At 48.2% G+C, this 18,818-nt stretch overlaps 1 protein-coding gene across 2 annotated transcripts in view; it reads right to left on the minus strand.

Annotated features, from left to right (window-relative positions):
* Positions 1–18,818, minus strand: part of CXADR (CXADR cell adhesion molecule) — a 193,669-nt gene that overhangs the window by 95,218 nt on the left and 79,633 nt on the right. For both annotated transcript variants that reach the window (XM_086934048.1, XM_086934046.1), the window contains exon 4: positions 15,736–15,882. In XM_086934048.1, coding sequence (XP_086790174.1) covers positions 15,736–15,882 — 147 coding nt within the window. The remainder of the gene's footprint in view (positions 1–15,735; positions 15,883–18,818) is intronic.

Below are 18,818 nucleotides of genomic sequence, written 5' to 3' on the forward strand. Positions count from 1 at the left end.
TGTTTAGAACAGGTAGACAATGCATTGTCAAGATCAGATATCAAGGTTAGAAGAATATTCTGTAATGAGTCAACATGCATGTGTCTAAGCACTACACACCATTTAAATTATATAAAAAAGCGAAGGTATGGATAAAAGGCCATCTAGTTCTTAAAATATAAAGGGTTCAACATTGTAAATCATTTTACTTGGCACAAACGGATAGAAAAGTGTTAACTCCTATTCAGGTGTAGTGAGATCTTATCACCTGATCATCTACCTTTTAAAAGCAGATTAGAATCGCATTACACATATTGAGGAAAATGTTACTTGTGCTTTAAGCATCTGTTTGTGAAATGCAGCACTGTAGATTCACATGCAGTGCACACTCCTGCCATCTAGTGTTGGGCCGGATGTGTTGTTTTTCTTCGAAGAATTCTTTTTAAGTCATGAGGTAGCGCAACTCCACCACTTGCTTGCAATGCGCATGGTCAGCTCCATTGTTAAATTGTTTTTCCCGTGACAGGTGAGGATGACTGGAGTAGAGCGACACAGTAAAAACAGAGAAATAAAGAGAAAACTATGCAAAGGTAGCAGAAAGTAATGGTAAGAGCAAGAGGAATCCAGAGAGAAGGGTGGGAGCATGTTAATCTCGCCAAAATGGCCGACAAGATGGACGCACGAAGAAAACACTCCCGGGTAGGGGATCACTAATCTGTGTTTATCCCCGAAATACCCTGCCAACCACCCATGTGCCATACCTCTTTCCGAACAGGAAAACCCTAGAATTCATTCAGGCCCACAACAGAATATACTCACATGGAGTCTTGATCACTTTCTTACCTACGTGGAGTTGCTGACCTGCCTCAGGCACCACCACGACCATTGGGGCTGCGAGTCTCGGCGGTCCTTGGAGCGGGGCCTTGGATCGGCCTCGCCCTCTCTGATGGCTGTTTCCTGCTGCCTCTGCTAGAGCGGTTCCCCGCCAGCGCCCCTTGCTCACTAGTGCCCGTGGAGGTATCCGGCGACTAAGAGTCACATAGGCGAGGGACAAGCGACCTTTGGTTTCAACTTTCCTCGCCGTCTTGACCTGCCCAGTGCATGAATGATGATCTTACGCACTGCCCAAAGATGTGCTTGAACACTGGTCCTGATCATGAAGACCCCCTTGCCCGCCATCTTCCAGATGCGATTACCGCCCAGTAAGAGCTTCAGCTAAGCCCTTGAGAGACCTGTGTATGTCTGGGGCGGATCCTGCTGGTGAGCCTCTTGAGAGTGATGTGAGGCTCTTCACTCCTCTATTTTAACATCCTTTCCCTCTTCATTTGTGGTAAAATCAAAATCCACATCTATCGGACCTAAAGTTGGCCCCTGTGCCAGACATTAATTATCTTCCGCACAGCCTGCCAGAGACAATTAACGAATTTAAGAAAGGGAAATATTACTTGCTGTTTCAGAGTGTTTTAAGTTTGTGGGACTGAGCCAGCAGTGGAGGCTTTCTGATGGCTACAGACCACCCGGTTGCCATCCGACTCACTTTAAAAACCATTTGGGCCTTGAACTCACGATGGGGCTGTGCCACACTATTAATGACCTTCCTCACAGATTACCAGAGGCATAAAGTTTGAGCAGGGCATTGGCCCCAGCTCTTGTGGATTAGCTCTTCTGCCCCCCGCCCCAACGCAGTAATGGGGAGAGTGAACACCACACCGTAACAGACCCGATCCAACCTGCTATCAACCCAATCACATCCTAACGCATGGCTTGAACAGCCACACTACGCCTAGTCCAGCCTTTTGTGCTCTCTCCTCTTGCAGTTCAACTGCACCTGGACACTGAATGTCTTTAGCAATGTACCTCCATGAACCACGTATCCAAAAAATCTCAAACACAAACTACTGACACAGCACCCGGAAACACTAATAGCTGATATCTACTGTAGCGTGACAAATGGCAACAAGAAAACTGACAATCTTCTATTCCAAACGCCTGGCCAAATGGAAAAACAATCCTTCTCCTCCTTCAAGTCACTAAACATTCAAACTACCCTATCGAACAAAACTGACTACATCGCTTTCCCCCTCTCAAAAATCGCACCTGTCACTTTTGGTGTCCCCCCAGAGCTGAATCCACTCCCTTTCACTTTTCAAACTCTTCATAGAACCACTTACTATCATCCTGAAGCAAGCGGGGATCAAATACCGCCTCTATGCAGATGAAACTTACTCTACTACAAAATCAAATCACCCAGTGACATCCTACATCTCAACCTCACATGGAGTAAGATACAATCTTGGTTTAACTCAATCATCTAAAATCAAACCCTATTAAAAACAAAGTTATTCTGTTTTCCCCCAAAAGTAACCACCTTCCACACAAAGACTGCATCAGCAACCTGAAGCCTCTAAATTGTTCTCTCACTCTATCCAACTCTGCTAAATCCTTAGGTTTCATCCTGGATAAAAAATTGTCAATGTAGGATCACATCAAAATCAAAAACTCAGTCAAAGGAGAACTTTATAAACTAAAACACATCTACAAAAAAAAAAAAATACACATTCATTCCCTTGGATGATTTTCCAGTTAGCTGTTCAATCTCTAAATCTCTACTTCTCTGTATGAACACATCACGCCTACCTTCAAGACCCTAAATTGGTTTCCCATTGAAGGAAGATGCAACTATAAAACTGCCTGCACCACCCACAAGGCCCTTCACTCACATATCCCAGACTATTTAGACCACAAACTCACAAAAGCTGGAAGAACCAGACCTCTGAGAAGCACCAACATACTTCTTCTTGTTCCTCCCAAACTAAAAAGGAAAATAACCCAGGCTTGCTCTTTTTCAGGTAATGCTCCCAGCATATGGAACTCTCTACCAAGGGACCTACGATGCAACCCCTTCTTCTATGGCTTCAAAATAGACCTAAAACGCCATCTCCTCAAAAAATACTGGAACACACAAGAAATCTGAACTCTGCTCTAATAGGCTCTATCTCAGTTTAGAACCCATTGATTGGTTGGCTGTTTTTGAGTATGCTTCTATTGTCTTGAAGGTCTTTCTCTCCATGGTCTGATAATGTGCTAATTGACCACAATTCAGTAACCAGCCTCATTGCCCATTTATATATTGTGTGTGTACTGGAACCTAAAATTGTTGCACATCATATGCTTAGTGGCTGGATTATTGCCTTGCTTTTAATTCTGTAAAGCACTCTAATACCTACCGGTCTAGCTAGTGCTATATAAAACCTATAAACAAACAGATGCTTACAATGTAACATTTGCCGTTTGAGGCATGTGTTACTGTATACACATGCGGGTCAGACTGAAAAGCAGTCCACCCCTAAGCGATGGCTAGCCTGTGCATGTTGCAGAAAACTGAAAGAGTATGTAGTACAGCCTGGCCAATATTTGTTAATTGGTGGACTAACAAGTCTATATGTGGTGCTTTGTGAAATGGAGTGGTGTAGACCTAGTAGCTGCTTTACAAATGTCCGCTATTGGGATGTTCCCAAGGAAGGCCATAGGGGCTCCTTTCTTTCTGGTGGAATGGGCTCCAGGGGCAGCAGGCAAAACGTATCTTTTCCGTAAAGTTTCTCAGCAGCCCAGGGTACCAGACTCTGCGTGCACAGTTCGGAGCCACAAGAATAACTTCGGTCTGGTCGCACTAGATCTTTTTGAGCACTTGGGGCAGAAGTGGGACAGGCGCAAAGGTATACAGGAGGCCGCAGTTCCACTTGCAACAAAAAGCATCACAGAGAGTGGCGCCTTGAAAAAACCCCAACACGCAAAACAGACATTGTGCATTCTCTTCGGTGGCGAACAAATCTAACTAAGGCTATCCCCAGCTTCTGAAAGAGCTTTTACCACCTCTGAATGAAGACGCCAATCATGATCAACCAAGCACCGACAGAGGAGTTTGTCCGTCCTGGCATTTATAGAACCCACCAGGTATTGAACCACCAGGGTAATGCCCTGATGTTCCAGCCATATCCAGAGCCTTAGAGTCTCCAGACATAGGGTCCACGACTCCACTCCGCCCTGTTTGTTGCAGTACCACATAGCTGTGGTGTTGTCTGTGAACACCTGCACTACTTTCCCTTAGAGAGGAGGAAGGAATTCCTAGAGTGCAAGTTGGATCGCTCGGAGCTCCAGCAGGTTGAGATGGAGCCCTGAGACCAGATGCCTCTGATGTCCGCCTCTCCCAGAAGGCCACCCCATACCAGGAGTGACACATTTGTCACCACTGTTAGATCTGGTTGGGGAAGGGAGAAGGATCTGCCTCTGACCGAAGCATGGTTTGTTAGCCACCACTGCAGTTGTTGTGCAGTTCCCACTGAGATCTAAACGTAGTCGGAAAGATTCCCCTGATGCTGCGCCCACTGGAACTTCAGGTCCCGCTGCAGAGCCTGCATAGGCCATCTGGCATGATCCACCAGCAGGATGCAGGAGGTAATGAGGAACAGCAGCCTCAGTCATTCTCACTGAAATTCGGATAGAGGTTCTGGATGATGGGCCCAAAACTGCACTGTGTCCAGAACAGCTCCGATGAAAGGGAGTGTCCGAGAGGGAGCCAGGTGTGACTTCAGCACGTTGATATTGAACCCCACCAAGTACAATATGTCAGACGTAATCTGGAGGTAGGAGACGACAGCCTGGGGCGAATTCTCCATCAACAACTAGTCGGCGAGATAGGGGTTAAGACTGGAATCCCTGATCTGCGCAGATGAGCTGCGACCACCGCTATCACTTTTGTGAAAACCCGAGGGGCACTAGTAAGGCCAAAGGGGAGCAAGGTTCGTGGCCTACCGTGACCCGCAGATAGCATATGTGGGATGGCAAGGCTGGAATATGGAAAAAGGCGTCCTGCAAGTCCAACGCCACCATCCAGTCTATGTGGTAGAGGGCAGGCTGGACCTGAACCATCATGAGCATTTTGAACGTCGCCTTACAGAGGAAGCGGTTGAGGACCCAGAGGTCTAGAATAGGATGCAGGCCTATGTCCTTCTTGGGCAGTAGAAAGTAGCAGGAACAACCACCACAATCTACTTCAGGCACAGGGACACTCTATAGCCCCCTTTGCCAAGAGAGCTGAAACCTCCTGGCAGAGAAGCACCAAATGATCCTCAGACATGCGACCGAAAAACAGTGGCATGCATTCAGGGGTAGTACTGACGGGGAGGGAGTAGCCCCTTCGGGCTTTTTGCAAAGACGTTATGGCCCTGAAACGTCGGACTAGATAGGTTTGGAGGCTGCGGCACAGTGGGAAAGGGTGGACTGGCCTGCCTGCAGGCTTCCAGGCCCACGAGGTCGCTGGGTCCAACGTCGGCGGCCACCCAGACTGACCAGCTTGGTGACTCGGTGGATAGACTGCCCTGGACATGGTTGGATGCTCCTTCCGTAGCCACGAAAAGCAGACTGGAGTAGGCGAGAAGGCGAGCCGAGGCCCAAAGATCCAGCTGTAGCCAGCGAATCTTTAAAGTGATGTAGCGCAGAGTCTGCTTTGTCGCCAAAAAGATGACGGCCAACAAAGGGAACGTCCATAAGGTCGACTGAACATCCCCCAAAAAGTCAGATATCCTCAACCAGGCTTTGCGCTCAAGGGCACATGACGTGGCAATTGTTCTACCCAGTGAGTCGGTGGTATCCAGTCCACATCTGATCGAGAATTTGGCTGTCTCTCTCTCATACGTCACAGTCTGGGAGAGAATGGCCAAGGCCTCCTCCGGGCACTGAAGCAGCACCTGTGCAAAAGTATCCCAGATGGTATGGGAGTATCAGCCCAAGAGCCATGTGGTAATCACGGACGCTTCCTAAGATGATCCGGCTTTTTAGATTCCCTATCTGAAGGAGCAGAAGGGAATGCGCCCTTTGGAGAAGAGGCTTGGACCACCAAGCTCTCGGAGGAGCGATGCTTTGTCAAGAACAATGGGTTGCCCGTGGCCGGGCGGCGGGCAATCGTCCTCTCCACTGGAGCCCCAGTGCTGGGCTTGGACAAGGTGCCCAGGAGGACGTCAGTGAGGGCTTCGTTAAACAGCAATAGGGGTTCAGAATTGGATACCGAAGGTTGAAGCACCTCCATCATGAGGTTAGTCCTGTCGGCCACCAAAGGGAGCTCAAGGCCCAAGACCTTGACCACCCTTCTCACCACCACAGCATAGGATGCTCCCTCCTCCGTAGCTATGGGAGAGGGAGAAAGCAAGTCAGTATCTGGAGAAGTGTCCAGACCACTAGGAATGCCCAGGTTGTCTAGCCAGTCGGGTTCTTACTACTGGTCAGCTACAGGGTCCAGCAACCCCTCCGAGTCCTCACCACCACTCTCTGGTCGATAGGGAACACAAGGGATGAACCGGGAAACAAAAGTACCCGTCAGCTGACGTCGGTCCGGCTCCAGGGCCAACTCGGGGATTAGAATGTGGACGGCATCGGCCAGGGACACGACCGGCGACGGGAGATTCATAGTCCGGATCAGCACCGGGGAAGGTCGACCGGCATCGATCCGGACCAGGCCTGGATCCACAGGGGTCCCCCAGCACCAGAGCTGCCGGCATCAAAGGCCCAGGACTCCTGCCCCGCGGGGCCCGGAGGCTCGCTAGCAGAGTCGGGCATCCCAAAGACAAGATCTAAGGCTTCGTAAAACTGTCTAAGCTGGGCAGGGGACGCTCCATCTCCCGGAAATGGGGGGAGGCCCAGAGGCGTCCCTGAATCAGGCACTGGAGACAGAGCCTTGGAACGACAATGCTCCAAATCCCGTGTTGTGTCAGCCGACCGAAGTGCCTTCTAGCAACAAACAGTGGCTGATGATTTGTGCACCTATAATACAATCATCCATCTGGCACACACTGCGTAGGATGGGAAACATTTCAATAGGGTCATTGTAAAAACGAAAACAAAATAAATAAATGAATAAACAAGTAATGACAAGGTACACTTTTTAAAAAAGTTTTAAGAGGCACGTATTTCTTGTCTAATTCAAAGTAGTTCATATGTTGCAATGAGTAGAGGCTGATCTGCATACAGATCCTCAGAGGAGTGAATGTGGAATAGAACATTGTGGCAGACTAGGTGTACTTTCTTTTTTTTCCTTCTTAGGGGCTGGAATAACTCCAATTCCTCTGAAATTGCTTTCTCTAATGTAAGTTTAGGCTTCTTTGATGGAGCAAGTGTCTCATGGCAGACAAGCAACAATATGGTCTTTGCCGAAATCAACATGTTTAGTCCTTTGTTTTCTATGTGGTTTTTGTCTGTCTTCCCATAGGTTAGCTTCCTAAGATGTCCTTGTTCTCAATGCCACTTTCAGCACCAAGTGCAACCGGCATCATCTTAGCCAAGAGGATTTTTTCCTTAACATCAAACTTTCCCTGGCGTCAGTAATGTTTTTCGTTGCAGAGAGGTCCGGCGGGTGGTGCAGACTGTCAAGCCTTTTTTTGGCATAGGTTATTCAGACAAGATATAGCGTTCGCTGAGCCGTTCTTTTCTGTGCAGTCAAAACTTCTTTACAGATTGGCTCATGGAGGGGGAGTTAGTTGATCGATGTGTGGTGTTCGGGCCTTTTGGAGGTGGGTGGGGTTTGTGGCCGTCCTCAGTGTAAACGTCTGAGACCGTAGGTGTGGTCTTTGTCCTGATTAAGGGCATTGATATTCAGCTTCTCCAAATGGGAGCATTTGTGCAATATAAAAATGGGACTCTAGTCCCTTTCTTTCTCTGGTGTACTTCATGGTCTTCAACTTTCATAGTCTGGCTCGAAGCACTCAACTTCTTCAGCTACTGTTCCAGATAGGGACTCAGTAAAATCATGGTGAGCTCCAACCCCAACCCCCCCCCCCCCCCCACATCCCCCCATCAAACTAGTAATTCTCAATAGAACTGCTCCTGACTGTTCGAATCGACCTGAGTTGGCGAGAACAGTTTTGTTTAGGTTCTGTTCTATGCCATGTCTATTTTCTCCCAACTGTTGTGTCAAAATGTTTGTTTTCAGTCGCAATAGCGACAGAGCACTCGAAACATGTCTGAGCCAGATGGTAGAAAACAACCCGCCGCAAGTGGGTCTGTGACCTGGTGCATTGTAGGTTTCAAAGGAGGTACCATAAGTCACCTCGAAACCAAAACTACTACGGGGATGTGGAATGCCTATAGCCCGACGCCAAGGACATATCGTTTTGGGTCCAGGACAAGATATTTTCATGTTTATTTTATCAACAGTACAAGTAGGCCTAACCCTTGCAGCTAAATCAGTTTGCCTGGCAGATTACACTACCACATTAAGGATCAGGGAAGGACATTGTCTGCAATCAAGGTAGTAGTTGTGTCCATATGTTAATGCTGCTCGAACTTATATTTACGGTTCATTAATTTAAGGCCTTTACTATTAGGGTGAGAGCTCTAAGGAAATCGTTTAAGTTCAGACCAGTGCTTAATTTGAGGCAGGGGTTTCCGGTGCTCTGCAATGGCACTTAATGGTCAGTACTGGGAACTGTGAAAGTCTGCCACAAGGTGGCACTGTCTGGCTAATTTAGATGACAGTTACTTATCTCAATATACATAAAAAATTAATATTACCTGCCATCCAAGCGATTCTTATAGCTTTAGGGCCCTGGAATAGTTCAAACTGTCAAACTTGGAGTGTGAATGTTAATACTTGTTTTGTTATTATCATTGGCAGCATGGTGGGGCAATATGTGGTACAAGGTGCAGTGGCCTCCTAACGAGAGCCCTGGCACTTACATTTTTACAAATTAGGCACTGGTTCAGGCTACTTCTAGGATGTTCTCTGATTAGATACAAATATATGCAAAAGCTTGAAAGCAAGATTGGGTATTCTTTGCTTTCAAAATAAAATGTTCATTAAAAAAGCAAGAAGAAAAACATTTTGCTGAACTGTGACATTCTAGGTACCGTATCTTTGAAGTATCATTTAGCAAAATTTGTTGATGCATGCTAGAATTACCCAAAAATATTCATAATGGTAAATCGGTGTTAACAGTTGCAACAAAATTATAGGACACATGAACATAAACAAGCATTGGTAAAGCCAATAGGTATAGCATTGGTGGTCAGCCTTTGGGTTATTTCAATGTGTATCTTGTTTTGATATGGAGCTTGTAAAACTTTATTGCTGTGGGAGCCGCTTGGGCCTACTCATAACAAACATCGGTGAAAGCAAAAATATTTTTGGTCTTAAAAAACCAATTACCATCACAGTAGTTCATGCCACTTTAACTACTGTGTGTGCCAATATGCTCTTTGTGAAAGAGTAGAATGCTTTCACTCACAGTGAAGTCAGATGGTAGATAGAGAGAAAGACCGACCTTAATAGGGGCCCAATTCATAAAGAAAGTCACAAAAGTGCACCCAAGGTACAAGTCCTTGCAGGAGTGCAGATTTATAACTTATGAATTCACAAGAATTTACAGAAGTAGGTCAGGATATCGTACTCCCAGAAAGAATATGTGAACTGCATTTTAGCACTGGCACATATTCATGTGTAGATTTCCTCACACAAAAATCAGTTGCACAGTAACAAGTTCACTTTCCCACCAATCACTCTTTTACCCAACCATGGAAGTATATTTCCAACCTCTCTCTATATGGGAAAATATTAGAGACAAGCTGATGAAAACCCATAAAACATTAAAACTAGTAGATTTCCATAAACTCAAATGGGCATTCCAACTCTGGGGAACTATTGCTTACCGCTACCTCCAGCCCCAGAATGTAGATCCGCGGAAAGGTGGCAAAACAAGGAAATTGCTTGTATTAAAACCCTACTATGACAAAACAAGTACATTGCTTGTATTAAATACCTACTATTGTATGAGCTCTGGCATAATCACAGAGGCTATTATCAGAGCTCTTATATAATGAGATCACGGTCATAATTTGTCGCCGCACTTCGTGGCACCAACAGGACAAGTGGATTTTGTTAGAGGACAAGTAGTTTTATGAAGCAACCTGTCCCATTAACAAGACCAAGGGACGTTCATTGCTCCTGAGGCGGAAGCCGGGAGCTAGTTTGCTGTTTTAGAAAATTTTAAATTGATACTGCCTGTACTTTAAAAAAAAAAAATGAAATTGCTTATTTTTGCACCGGACACCTTTCCCCACGTGTAAGTGAGCAGATCCACCTCTCGCTGCGCCGCATCAGAGACCTCATAGTCTTCCATTAGCAGATTTGGGCATTCTGTCCAGCGGGACCTAGAGGGGCCGGTTCACCAGAGCAGCCATATTGGGGGGAGGACAGTGTTGCCGCGCTAGCTGTTGGGAGGTAGGGCTGGACCCGCCGCGCTAAAGCGCATATATTGAGCGGAAGAGAGCAGCCGGGTAAGACCTAGGGACGTTCATTGCTCCTGAGGCGGAAGCCGGGAGCTAGTTTGCTGTTTTCGAAAATTTTAAATGGATACTGCCTGTACTTTTAAAAAAACTCAAATTGCTTATTTTTGCACCGGACACCTTTCCCCACGTGTGAGTGAGCAGACCCACCTCTCGCTGCGCCGCGTCGCGTCAGAGACCTCATAGTCTTCCCTTAGCCGATTTGGGCATTCTGTCCAGCGGGACCTATTCACCAGAGCGGCTATCTTGGGGGAGGACGAGGTTGCCGCTCTAGCTGTTGGGAGGTAGGGCTGGACCCGCCGCGCTAAAGCGCATATAATCAGACGGTCTTCCTACGCGCTAGCGTACGCGTTAGCGTACGGGCCTTACCACACCAAAGGAGCGCCTAAGGAAAGCCCGTCTGTGCCCGTCCGTGCCAGGCTAGGACGTGGCTCGGGGGCTATAACTATGGAACCCCTATCTCTTAATACCCTCCGTTATAGTGGGGAACTGCTTAGAGCACTCAGAGGAGGGGTTAAGGTTAGTTGTCCTAAGGAAACACTACCAGAGGAGGTAAGGTCCCTCTGTCCACACTGCAAGCCTATAAAGCCAGTGAGTGGCAATAGTAACCTCTTTACATTCGCCCTGCTAAATTGCCGATCTCTCCCGAGACAAGCGGTGGAAATCCATCTGCTCCTAGAGGAACGAGATCTAGACGTACTTTTCTTAGTGGAGACCTGGTTGACCGATGAATCTGACCCGGATATAGTCCAGGCGCTCCCGCCCAATTACTCTATCATCAGGCAGGACCGTCAGACGGGGCGCGGAGGAGGTGTGGCGATTATCCATAAGAACATTTTTGTGTGCAGAACCTCTGAGAGTCAACTTATAGAGTGCGAGAGTCTTGGCTTCTCTATATCTTTCTCGCCAACTTGTACTTTCTCAGGGATCTTGGTATATAGACCGCCGGGTGATTACCACGACTTCTGTAACAACCTTCTAGATAAGATTTCTCTTTCCATCAGTAGTGCCTCTAATTTTTCCATCCTGGGCGATCTTAATATTCACCTCGATGAAGTCGATGCGGCTTCATCGCAGTGTCTGCTGGATACCCTGGGAGTAGTACATTTGGAACAAATTGTGGCGTTCAACTCATGTAGCTGGACACCTACTAGATTATCTTTACCAATCTTAAGAACATCGTTTGTGGTCAGCCTAGCTTTGTACCATGGTCAGACCACGCCCTACTTTCTTTTGTGTGGTCCCAATCAATTCAGAATCACAGGGTAACCCTTTCAAAGAAAGTCAGTCGAGTATGGTCAAGACTACCGGTCAAGGACTGGGAGACTGCCCTGAAGAGGTGCCCGCCAGCTCCCCATGATGACCCAGTGGTAGCTAATGAAGCCTTTGATAAGTGGCTTAATTCCACCTTAGACGCCACCCTCCCCAAAAAAGAGATTCGGCATCGGGAGGGCCCTAATAAACAACTGTGGTACTCTGGGGAACTCAAGGAACATAAACAACTATGCAAACGGGCGGAAAGAAAGTGGAGAAAGGACTTTGCCCCTGCGGCAAAAAGTTAATATAAATCATCTTTGAGATCGTACAAAAAACTATTAAAATCTACACAAGCCGCATACTATCAGGGCAAAATTTTGTAAGCAGTTAATACCCCCAGAGAAATTTTTAAAATTTTTCAATCTTTGGTCGCTACCCCTATGGCCACTAGACCCGCTCCGAATCCACAGAAACGCTGTGAGGACCTAGCCGCTTTCTTTGCGTCCAAAGTGTCTAACATCTACTCCAGCTTTGCGCCAACTGCATATATTCCAGACAGGTTAGAGAGCGAAAACGGTATGTCTGAGGAGGTAGCCCCAAACTTGCCCGGAGGTCTTAAAGCCTTCCCGCTATTAAATCGGTCTACTGTGGAAAGTCTCCTCAGCAACCTGAAATCGGGCTCCCCTTTGGATGCTGCACCTCCGTCGGTTCTCAAACAGGTATCGGGGACCATCTGCCCGGCAATATTGCAGGTCATTAACGCATCTCTGGCCTCAGGAGTAGTGCCCCCCAACTGGAAGATGGCAACGGTCAGGGCCCTGCTAAAAAAACCTAGTTTGGACCCTGAAGACCTGGCTAATTACAGGCCCATCTCGTTGCTACCGGGTATCAGCAAAATAGCTGAAAAACACGTGAATCAGGTCCCGTTTTCTTTTGTTGAGACCGTGGGTTCACTACATCCTACCCAGACTGGGTTTAGAGCCAAGCAAGGAACAGAGACGGCTTTGGTGGCGGTGGTGGAGGCAGCCAGGGGCATTGTGGATGCGGGAGGCTGCGGTGGTCCTGTTGGACCTCAGCGCAGCCTTCGACACTGTGAATCACTCCCTCCTGCTGCACCGGCTACGTCTTGCAGTTATTTCCGGACTAGCCCTTAAATGGCTCCATTCCTTTCTATCGGACAGATGCTTCTCCGTTTTTGAGGAAGAGGTATCATCGAGCCAGCTGCAATTTAATCACGGCGTTTCCCAGGGATCATCGCTCAGCCCTACCTTGTTTAACATTTATATGAGACCTTTGGCTGAGGTGGTGCTTCCCTGGGGAATCCAACTGGTCACCTACGCCGATGACACGTCGCTGGTCGTTTCTCTGGTGAGGGACGATGCTTTAGATCAGGGGATCAATAACCTGACCCCGTGTCTCACCAAAGTCCTGGAATGGATGACCTCCTCTTTTCTAAAGTTAAATGGGGCCAAAACGTGAATGCGGCGCCGAGCGGCTTTCTGTGGGAGGGGGGTGCGGTACGGGTCGCTCTGAGGACCTGCTTTCGCTCCACCTATACGGGAGGCCTAGCCACGTCGGACCTACTGTCCTATTACCAGGCTTCCCACCTCCTAGTGTTGAATGATTGGTGGTACGCTGACAGGAGAGACCCTGCTTACGCGGTGGAGCGTGCCCTCATGGGCTCTGCCTCCCTACACACGTTGCTGTACTCTGCCTCTCTTCGGAGGTCTCTGCCGCTCGTCACGCAGGTGGTCTTTAAGATTTGGCGACAGGCCCTGCGCAGGATTGGTTGGTGGAACGTACTGACGATGGAGACCCCCCTGTGGCAAAATGGTAGATTGCCTCAGCTGGCGGCCCTGGAGGGCTTCCGGGATGGGCTGCGATAGGCATCTCTACATTGGGCGATGTCTTGTCGGAGGGGGGGGGGGGGGGGGGGGTGCTCAAATCCTTTGCTATGCTGCGGGAGGAGTTCGAAATGCCACACACAATTCTACAGATACCTCCAGTTTCGCCACGCTCTGGCCCCGTGTCTCCAGGGAGTAGAAGACGTCCCAGAATTTAGCCCACTTGGGGCCAAGGTCTTTATGGGAGAACTGCCGGATAAAAAAATATCCAGCATATACCAAACCCTTGTGAGACACAGCGCTTCGGACCTTGCCCACCTTAGGACCCAGTGGGAGCAAGATGTTGGGGAGCTAGACGAGGAAGATTGGGTGGAGGCATTAGAGGGACCCAGGGGGGCGGCCATCTCCACGGGCTTGCGACTGATACAATTCAGGTACCTCCATCGCACTTACTACACTAGACAGCGCTTGTGGAAGGCGGGCTTGATAGCTTCCCCCGATTGTATTAGGTGTCACACGGAGGTGGGGACGCTTCTGCACACGGTATGGGACTGCGGGGTTCTCCAAAGATTCTGGGACAGAGTGTTTCGATGTTTGAACGAGGTTCTGGCCTGGGAGCTACCGAAAGACCCCAAATTGGCTCTCCATGTGCTGGCCGGGGTGGGGGGCAATCGCTATAAGCGCCATTTGCTATTGTTGGGTTTGACCATCGCCAAAAGGGACATTGCGAGATCATGGAAGGCGCCCCGGGCCCCTCCCTTCGTAGCTTGGCAGAATGGAATGGACTTTTGTATGGGCCTGGAACAGCCTGTGTATGTTGCAAGGGGGTGCCCACTCAAGCACTACAAAATATGGAAGCGGTGGGCGGACTATAGGGGCCTGGACCTGGACCCACCTCCGGAAGAGGATGCAGCACAACTACTCTAATAGCCGGATGGCCTATAGTATGGCGGACATTGCCTTGCGCCTAGCATGGCACGGACGATGTGAGCAGCAGCATGGGTGGGAGGGAGGGGGAAGTTGAGGGTTGGGGGGCGGGGTGGGTGGTACAGTTTTGCATTTCTTTGGTTATTACTTAACGGTCTATTGCATTGGTAACTGTCTGCATGTCAAAGCCTGTGATAATTTGTTCTGGTGACAGCCTCTGGGTACCAGAGGATTACTTGGTGTATTTCTATCATGCAACAAATAAAATCTGTTTTCAAAAAAAAAATGGGGCCAAAACAGACATCATGCTTTTGGGCTACAAAGCCCCAATTAACTTGGACCCCTGGTGGCCACATTGTCTGGGACCCCCTCCGGTGCCTAAGACCCAAATAAAAAGCTTGGGGGTCTGGCTGGACTCCTCTCTAGGATTCCAATACCAGGCCAAGAAGGTGGCCGCGACTTGTTACGGATTGCTGAGAGTCCTCAAGAAAGTCTTCGATCTTCCATTTGAAGCCAGACACGTGCTGGTCCAGTCGCTGATTCTTTCACGGCTGGACTATGCAAATGCTGTCTATATGGGGGCCCCAGTAGGTATCATAAAAACTCTGCAATCTGTACAGAATTGTGCAGCGCGTCTGCTCATGAAAGTCCCTAAACGATGTTCGGCTAAGGCCTCACTCCGATTGTTTCATTGGCTACCAATTCAGGAGAGGATTAGGTTTAAAACCTTGTGTTTGGCGCATAAGTCCATCCACAATGTTGGCCCTACCATTCTCGATCCCCTGTTCCGCCACCATGAATCGGTGAGATCTCTTAGATCTAACCAGCGAAATTTGCTGGTAGTACCCAGGGTGAAGCTGGCTCGGATGGGCGGCCGCCTGCTTTCCTTCCTAACAGCCAAAGGATGGAACAAACTCCCAGAGAACATCAGGCATGAAACCAACCACTTGGCCTTCAGGAAGAGACTAAAGACATTCTTGTTTCAATAATGTCTTCCTTGCGTCCTCTGGTCTTACAGCGCTGGGATGCCCGAGGGTAGCCATGCGCTATACAAGAAAGTATTCATTCATTCAAGTAGAGATTTTATTAAATTCCACATATCTGCTACTATTTTAAAGGAACAACATATTTTAATGTTCCAAGCCCAATTCTGCATGGCATGAGTGTGCACTGCATGTGATCTCTATCTACACATGCTGCAAACAATGGATTAAGAGCACAGACTACCAAAAAGCGGTTGTACCAATAGGCTTCTGCTTAATAAACTTTCGATTTAAAAGACTACTCTTTAAAGAGTCAAGTTTCATTGAAAAACCGAATGGTGTCAAAAAATTTTAAAAAAAGTTTCAACATAAATCTTAACTGTTGAATGTACATCAGTACATATTAGCCATACTTGTTGAAGCAGGAAGCTTCTTATTTCCAGTCAGTCTTTCCCATGTGTATATCAATGGAGGAGTACCCTCAGATCCACACTTCAGTTTTATATCACGGCCAATTTCCGTCGCTCCATCTGCGTAGCATTTCATCCTTCCAGGCTTCACTGAAAAGGAAAAAGGAAACCGGAAACAGATTATAGAAAGCATGAGAATTTAAGAATGCATATGTAAAAAAATAATGAAAAATGTTGGGAAGCTTACAATAAGAGCGTCTTTCACAACACCGGCTTCTCAGTACTTTATTACCCCACCCGTAGCTGTGGCTTTGATCAGCAAGGCTTATACCAGGCTTTTTCAACGAGTAGTTCGTGAGCTACTGACAACTATCCAGCTACCTTCAGTACCTCTTTTGTGCAGCCAAGCATTCTAATTTAGAACCTTTTGCTGGGTTGAATTAATGAACAAGTTACTTACCTTTGGTAACGATATATCTGTAAGAAACATTAGTTAGTGATAGATTCCAAACCTTAGAATTACCCTCAAGCTTCATTCTGGAACCGGAAAGCTTTCGTCAGCAGTACCCCTGCGCCTTGGTAGGCTTCGTTGCGCGACTCCGCATACGTAGTTGGCGTCGTAGTCACAGAGATGACGCCGCTGGAGCTACTTAGACGCACCCAGCGCACTGACGTCAGTTCTGTACACGACTTTTCCCGCCAGGAACTCAGAGCCCTGCAAGATGCTGACCACTGATGTATTGAAACTAGGGCCCTGAAAGGGATACCCTTAACCCTAGAAATCAGTTCGGAGAACGTTGAGGATGGCTGGGGCGGTAAGGAATCTATCACTAATGTTTCTTACAGATATATTGTTACCGAAGGTAAGTAACTTGTTCATCTGAAAGAACCACGTTAGTGATAGATTCCTTACCTTAGAATAGATACCCCAGCAATACCAACCCCAGCAATACCAACCCCAGTGGTGGGTCTGCGAACCAAGATCACACCCGAAAGTCACGGATAACAGAAAGGCCAAAGTAGCAGTCTCTCCGAACTGGACTGTAAAGGCAATAATGCTTAGTAAAAGTGTGCAGCGATACCCACGTGGCTGCCTGACAGATGTCTTGCAGAGGGACACCACATCCCAATGCGGTAGTAGCTGCTGTCGACCTAGTAGAATGGGCAAGCAACCCCACCGGAGGTTCATTTTTAGCCAGAGAATAACAGCCTTTGATACACAAGACAACCCAGCGGGAGATAGTCCTCTTGTGAGCAGCCCAGACTTCCTTGGCACCTACGTAGCCAACAAAGAATTGGTCATCCACCCGGAACGGTTGTGTGAGATTCAGGTAAAATTAGAGCACACATTTTGGGTCCAGATGGTGGAGCCTCTCTGGAAGTCAAGTCAAGTCAGGGAATTTATATAGCGCACTACATACCCAGAGGGTCCCAAGGCGCTTAGAAAGGGGAGGAGGGTTACTTGTCAAATATCCACGTTTTAAGTTGCTTTCTGAATGCTAGGTGGTTCTGGGTAAGGCGGAGGTAAGCGGGGAGTGAATTCCATGTTTTAGCAGCCAGGTATGAGAAGGATCTGCCTCCCATGGTGGTCTTGTGTCGGAAAGAAAGTGGGCATGGTGATAGTTGCCCAATGTGGAAGGCAGTGACAACCTTTGGCAAGAAGGAAGGACGAGTGCGAAGCACAACCTTGTCCGGATAAACCAACAGAAAAGGAGGCTTACAGGAAAGAGCCTGGAGCTCACTCACGCACCTAGTGGAGGTGATGGCAACCAGGACAGCAGTCTTCAAAGTCAATAAATGAAGCAGACAGTTGTGAAGCGGCTCAAAAGGAGCGCACATCAAATAAGTAAGAACCAGATTCAAGTCCCACTGTGGCATCACAAACGGAATAGGAGGGAAAAGGTGGGTAATGCCTTTGAGAAATCTATTTACAACAGGACACTTTAAAGGAGAGGGCTGATCAGGGAGCCTGAGAAAGGCCGAGATTGCAGAACGGTAGCCCTTAATAGAGTCCAGAGCAGAGCCCTGCAGGGCCAGAGAAAGAAGTAATAAAAGCACTTCCGAAAGAGGGACAGAAAGGGGATCCACAGCCTTTGCTGTGCACCATGCCATAAATTTGTTCCACCTGCAGGCGTATACCGATTTAGTAGCGGGATAAATGGCCGCCAGAATGATATTGCAGACTTCAGAAGGCAAGTCAAATGGAATCAACTGTCGCAGCTCAATCTCCACACATGCAAGTGGAGGCTGGACAGGTTCGGGTGGAGGAGTGTCCCCTACTGATGCTACAGATGATCCTCCCAAAGAGGCAGTCTGATCGGGAGATCCATGCTCATACCGAGTAGCTTGGGATACCAAACTCTTCGAGCCCAGTCTGGGGACACAAGAATGACTTGGGCCCGGTCGGGCCTGATCTGCTTCAGCACTCTGGGTAGAAGTGGTATAGGCGGAAAGGCGTACAATACACCGCAGCTCCACTCATGACGAAAAGAGTCGCCGAGCGAGTTCCGCCTTGGAAATTCCAATGTGCAGAAGGGACGACATTGAACGATCTTTTCGGTGGAGTATAGATCTAATCAAGACACTCCCCACTGTGGAAAGAGACCTTGTGCCATCTCCAAGTGAAGACGCCATTTGTGATCCAATATGGACCTGCGGCTGAATTCATCTGCCCTGACGTTCATAGAACCTGCCAAGTGTTGAACAGTCAAGCAAATGCCTTGATGTTCCAGCCATGTCCAGAGACGCAGAGCCTCCAGTCATAAGGTCCACGACCCCACCCCGCCTTGCTTGTTGCAATACCACATGGAGGTGGTGTCTAAACACCTGCACTACTCTCCACTAGACAGAGGGAAGGAATGCTTTCAGTGCAAGGAGGATCGCACAGAGCTTCAAAAGGTTGATATGGAGCTTGGACTCCGCTGGAGACCAGAGGCCTCTGATCTCCACCTCTCCTATGTGGCCACCCCATTCCAGTAGGGACGCATCCAGTTGGGGAAGGGAGAGTGATCTGCCGCTGACCCAATGCTGGTTCGTGAGCCACCACTGCAACTGTTGCACAGTGCCCTCTGAGTTCTGGACGTACT

Source organism: Lissotriton vulgaris, chromosome 8 (genome assembly GCF_964263255.1).
Source record: "Lissotriton vulgaris chromosome 8, aLisVul1.2, whole genome shotgun sequence".
NCBI lineage: Eukaryota > Metazoa > Chordata > Amphibia > Caudata > Salamandridae > Lissotriton > Lissotriton vulgaris.